The following is a 6,005-nucleotide window of genomic DNA, read 5'->3' on the forward strand; positions in this document are numbered from 1 at the left end:
CACCACGAAGGCACAAAGAAAGCTGATGGGTTTGGCAAACCAAACAGGGACAAACTTTAGGTGCCACAGGAAGACCCAAAGCCCTGACAAGGTACCAGGGCTGCCTATACAGGGGATAGAGCATGATCTGTAGAAAGGCAGCAGCCTGAGCAGCAAGCCACAACCTGCTAAAGGGCCACTGGTTCTTCTTATCACTCGTTCAGATTTTTGCAATTCTCTGTGGCACTCGATTCACAGCTTTTGTGAATCCATTTCAATCAACACCCAGGGCCTGCCTCTTTCTTCAGGAGGGAGAAAGTGCAAATACCTGGGTTTTATCCCAAAGCTCAGGTTTCTTCTCTGCCTGGAGGATTTCAAACCCAGCGATCTCAGTCTGTCAGCAGCTCAAAGCACTCCAACGTCCTCCTGCCGAGCCCACCATCACTGCGGGGGAAGAATTCAGTTCTTACTATTACTCACATCCCTTTAATTTCTTCCCTCTTTTCCAGGTACAATGAGTTTTACTTTCTGACTCACCCGGCTCTGTTCATTAACAATCACTTCCCAGATAACAGCAACTGGCAGCTCCTGAAACCCACCCTGACGCTGAAGGAATTTGAGAACAACATGCTGCACAGCAGCAACTTCTACACATTGGGCCTGCTGGCCTCGCACCCAGAGACACCCATCATCCAAACAGGTAATACCCCATGGAACAGCAGCTGTAGAGCAGCTTCCCTCCCTCATCCCGCATCCAGCACACGCTGCTGTGCCCTTCTTGAGGAATGCTGAGCACCCTGAGTCCAGCAGCTCTTTTAGCATAAAACCACTCAGGTACCAGCACTGAACACCAGGGCCCATGTTCAAGATCACATCCCTCAGATTTTCCAAGAGCTGCAGGAATTTAACTGGATGGCTAATTTATGAGTGCTGAGAACACAGAGTTAAAACTCTGTCAACAGCAGAGTCAACAACATTTTAGGACTTAATGAAGTCTTCAAGCTGTTTGGGAACAGGCTCACAGGGAGGCAGAGTATCTCATACCTACACAGTGGACTTTGAAGCTCCTGGGAGCAGCTACTGGACTAGCAGTTGGGTCTGATCACCTCTAATCAAGCCCTTCACGAGCACATGGGCTGATAATAAAATTACAGAATCCCAGAATGGTTTGGGTTGGAAGAAACCTTAAAGATTGTCCCCGGGCAGGGACATCTTCCACTAGATCAGGTTGCTCCAAGCCCCGTCCGGCCTGGCCTGATGGCAGTTTCAGTTATATTTCACACAGGCTTTCATGTTCTATTGGACCACAGCTCCATTTCAGACCTCAGAACAGGATAAATGCACATCTCCAAAACAAAGGCCACTCCTTTTTGAGGGCCACAGGTCCAAGCTATGACCTGCCAATTACAGCTCTTCGTTCTACTGTTAGAGAAGCAGCGATTTATTTGGACAGATTAGCCTTCCCAGAACAGGGTGTACATGCAAAAATTGTACTGACACTCCTATGCACTCTTTTTTTTTTTTTATTTCCTAGTAAATGGAAAAGCCTCTGTATCCGTGGATTGCCGCTCTGGCACGTTATTTACGTTTAAGCTGAAGGGAACAGATGAACACGGTTTAATGACTTTGAAAAAGCACGGCATGAAGCTGGATATCTACCCACAGGAGACAGGGAGGCACAAGCTGGAGATCTTCGCCAAGCCCTCCAAAGCTGAGGCTTCGGACGGTGTCTACAGCTGCGTGTTGGAGTACATGGTGGAGTGCGAGTCCGTGGACGAGGCCGCGCGCTTCCCAAAGGACCTGCACCAGCCCGTGGGACCCAGCTGGTTCTCGGAGCGCCAGGGCTTCCTGCGGCCGTCCCACCGCGAGCCCACCATCCACACCAACGACGGGCGCTGCTCCCTCACCTTCACCCTGGGCAAGGACATCAGCGTGCTGAGCTCCCTGCACGCCGACGGCAGCGGCCTCGCCGAGGACATGGGCCGGCGGCACATCATGCAAATCCGCCGCGGGAACCAGATCGAGCTCAAGCTCCACCTCCCGCACGCCGGGAACTTCGTGCTGAAAATCTACTCCAAGAAGAGGTCGGATCCCGGTAACTATGACTACATCTTCAACTACCTCATCACGTGCCTGAACACGGAGGTGAAGTGGCCGGCCTTCCCCCAGAGCTACAGCAAGTGGATGGAAGACTACGAAATCCTGGAGCCGCTGTCGGGCCTGCTGCCCGCCAACCGCAACGTCCAGTTCAAACTCAAAATGCACGGCATAGCCAAGGTGCTGGTTCAGGCTGAGAACACTTACCCTCTCACCCACAACAGAGGCTGCTGGGAGGGAACCTGCAACACCTCGGGGTGCAGAGAGGTGTTTGTGATGGTGCACGAGAACGCCAACCACAGCTTTTACTCACACGTCCTCAAATACGAAGTTGAGGCCCAGTAATACTCACTCCTTGTTCTTTCACTCACCTGCATGAACCAACCTTCCCAACATGCCCCAGGCCAACACAGCTTTAGGAGATCACTCATCCTCTCAGCAAAATCTGTTCTTTCAACAAATGGCAGGACAACGCTTGCAGGCTTTTGCAAGACCACGGGCTCGAAGACGGTCAAAGAAACAGAAAATCCTGTTAAGAAGGGAGCAGCAGTGGAAGACATGAGATAAAAAGCTCACCAATGTTTCAGTAATACTGTCCAGACAAATATATTGAAGAAAACAACTGACTGTCTGGCCATAGGTCACTCTTTAGCCAAGAGTGATTACTGGTTTCCAAATTATGGACCATAAGAAAAGTCTTACAAGGGCTACTCCAAGAAGAATTCACCTAGTTATGGGGCCCGACAAAGAAAGTGCACCCTGGTTTTGAGCAGCAACACTGGGCACAAGGAACTTCAGGATATTTAAACTGAGTTTCTGTACATCTTTAGTCAAGTTGTGTATCCAAGGAGAGAGAGAAGTGTTAGGAAGAAGACACAACATGAAGTTTCCTTGTGCACTTCATTGTCTTACAGATTTAAGTGATACTGCAAAATTGCTTTTTACATTGACTCTTAAATACAATAAATATTTACAATATACAATAATACAATTGTATATACCATACAATCATTTTTACCTTTTTATATTACAGTATTGTAAACACTTTTTCTCCTGTAACTATATCTCAAGCATACAGGTGTTTCCATAACTAAAACTACAGTAAAATGGAGAACAACCACTCCTTACTCCAATCTGTCTACGCAACATTGCATCTAAAAACTGATGGGGTTCTGTGGGATAGCAAGCTGAGTGACATTATTATCATGTAAAAACTATTTGGTGCTGTACTCTTGTAAAAAAAAAAAAACCATGCACAAGGAAAGGGGGGCTTCTAGTGAATCCCACCACAAATGCATGTCCTAAGATGGAGCAACATTTTCACAATTGATTCAGATGTCAGTGAGCATTAGCATGACCCAAATGATACTATGTTTGAGCTTGAATTGAAAATAAACCTGTTATGTTTTTGCACTCTGTTTCCTTGACCCAACAATATGAATTCTCTTCACAAAGCTGCTGCATTTTCCACACAAGAAAGGTGGGTTATTCCTACACTCTCTCCTCCCCCGTGACTGAGTGGCAGGAGTTATTCATGCTGGCACAGGGCTGCCCATCTGCAGGAGGATTACTCCCACGTTACTCCCTCTACCCCAGCACCCAGGTTTGACCTCCTTGACTACCTGGAGCCAGATTCAAGTATCAGAACTCTCTGTGAGGACACAGGATGCTGCAGACACGATTTGCAAGCATAAACACAACATGTAACCTAACAGGGCTTACGCCAGGGTGCCGGGAGTACAGCAATGCTTTGGGGGTTTTTTGTACTTGGGAGACAAGGAGGCTCCATATGTGACATAAAAGTAGGTTTTAAGTCCTCCCCTAAACAGCTAAGTGTCTTTGCCCTCAAAAACTGGTGGCAGCAGCTCCTCCCTGCAGGAACACTAACAAGCCTTGCAGCTCAGCAGGCTCTGCTCCCCGGACACCAACACAGACTGAACAGCACAGATGCAAGACACACTCGGGGATTTTTTGATTACCTAAGGACCTTGAAGGCTAAAGCAAGTATTGTCTGTCAGCACAGACAGCCCTGGTTTATTTTGGTGCCTGGCAGAAGGATCCTTTTTTCTCAGATCCCACTTTTCAGATCAAGGAGGACACACTGCAGCAGCTTTCATTTCACAGGTCACACTGACCCAGTCAAACACATCACTTCTTACAATGGGAGGATAAGGAGGCATCTCAGAGAGCTTAGGGACTACAGAAAACAACTTCTTCCACATAACAGAGTCAAGGATACTGAATCACAGACACCCTTTGTGGAACCAAACACTTGATGTTCACTCACAAACAGGCAGGAGTAGCTGGCAGACACAGCACAGCCTTTCTGCTTAGTGACACTGCTGTGAGCGTGGCCCCTGCTCCTCGTCTCAAAGACTCACTTTCACAAGGTCTCTCTCTAACTCCACATGCTCTATTTCTGTCTCCAGATGGTAGGGGCAACAAAAAATTACTCCAAAGGAATAGAGAGGGTAGTTTATACAGTATTGCCCCCTATATAGCACAATCTCAGGGAGTAATCCCTCTCCCTGCCATCCAACCCTGCGAAACCCAGGCACCTGCAATTACACACATCTGCAGAGGCACAGACAGACTTTAACTCCTCAACGTTAAGAGTGACCCAAAGTACTGCCACACCCACAGCAGAACATTTCTGGCACAATGAAGACAGAGAGAGCCTGCACAGCTTCCCACTCTGGTGATGTACAAAAGTAAGTACTGAAAATGAAGTTCCACACTTTTGTCTCAGACAGAAAACAAACATCTGGCTCAGCCCTGCAAATGTGCAAGAAATTCTTTAGTGCTATCGAAGGCATCAGTTCAAAGACACAGAACCTCTCTCCTGCTTCCTTAATTATAAAGCTTCCAGGGCCAGGTGATTATTCTAAGGCAGGTTTGACACTGCAAAGGCCTGAAAAACCCTGCAGCCCCAGATAAAAGCACCTCAGAAGTCTGCACTTGCTGTGACATCTCCCTCCGGGATAAACACGGCTTCTTCTCCTCCCCCTCATAAAAAATGTGCATTCTTCAGCAAAGCCAAGGCTCCAACACCAGGAGAACAGCTCTGGAACAGACTTCTCACTTATCTTGGGACATCTGCAAAGAAAGAAGGTGGGAAGGACAGAGCACACACACCAGCACAGAGAAGGAACTCAGCAGTTCCCCTAAATTTTACTTTAGGTCACATTAGTTCAAGGTTTTACAGCCTACTCTCTCAACAAAGTTACTTATTACAGGTATTAGAAATTGATAAACACTGTAGGATTATAGCTGCTAATTAAACAAATGGATCATCTTGAGGCTTGCTCTTCCCTTCTGCCAGCATGAACTGCCAGTGTACCTCAAGGAAAGGAATATGGAAGAGAACACCAGTAATGAGGCAAAATGCCTTCTAAACTTCTGAAAACACTGCACAATGCAACACTTGGTAACTAACTTAACAAATCCTCAGGAAATATAGTGCTATTTGGGAGGTATCATTTAAAAAATGAAATTGCTGGCATCCTTAAGGACTTGAGGAATCCCTAAGGGTTCTGGCATATCACACACTGGGTGCACCTAGAGGTTCATCTGCAAAAAGGAAACAGTTTGTTCTGTTTTGCTGTTCAGTTTTTATCCAAATGCCCCATGGCCAACACGTCCTTATTTGAGATCTGGATGGACAAGGTGGATGTTCCAAAAACACTTACCTGTGGACAGCTCTGAAGAGCCAGTTGTGGGGCAGTTCAGCACTTCATTACAAAGGCTGCACAAGGAGAATCCAGAAGGGATTTGAAGGTTTTATCCTGTGCAAAGAACTCCAGAAGAAAGCCAAAATAAAAGGACTTTTGGATTCAAAGGTCTTTGAACTCTGGAATGCAGTTGCATGACCAAGTGCAGTCCCAGTCTGCAGCCAGGCATCACCTTTGCTGGACTCATCTGCCTCACCT

General features: G+C 47.1%; 1 protein-coding gene across 3 annotated transcripts in view; it reads left to right on the forward strand.

Annotated features, from left to right (window-relative positions):
• KY (kyphoscoliosis peptidase) overlaps positions 1 to 3,489 on the forward strand; it is a 32,023-nt gene extending 28,534 nt beyond the window's left edge. For all 3 annotated transcript variants that reach the window (XM_051781786.1, XM_051781788.1, XM_051781787.1), the window contains 2 exons: positions 489 to 679; positions 1,514 to 3,489. In XM_051781786.1, the coding sequence (XP_051637746.1) occupies positions 489 to 679; positions 1,514 to 2,421 (1,099 nt within the window). In that variant the 3' untranslated portion in view covers positions 2,422 to 3,489. The remainder of the gene's footprint in view (positions 1 to 488; positions 680 to 1,513) is intronic.
• Positions 3,490 to 6,005: the final 2,516 nt, after the last annotated feature.

Source organism: Manacus candei, unplaced genomic scaffold, assembly GCF_025592945.1.
Source record: "Manacus candei isolate 608988 ecotype Guabito, Panama unplaced genomic scaffold, ASM2559294v1 h1tg000015l, whole genome shotgun sequence".
In the NCBI taxonomy this organism is placed as follows: Eukaryota; Metazoa; Chordata; class Aves; order Passeriformes; family Pipridae; genus Manacus; species Manacus candei.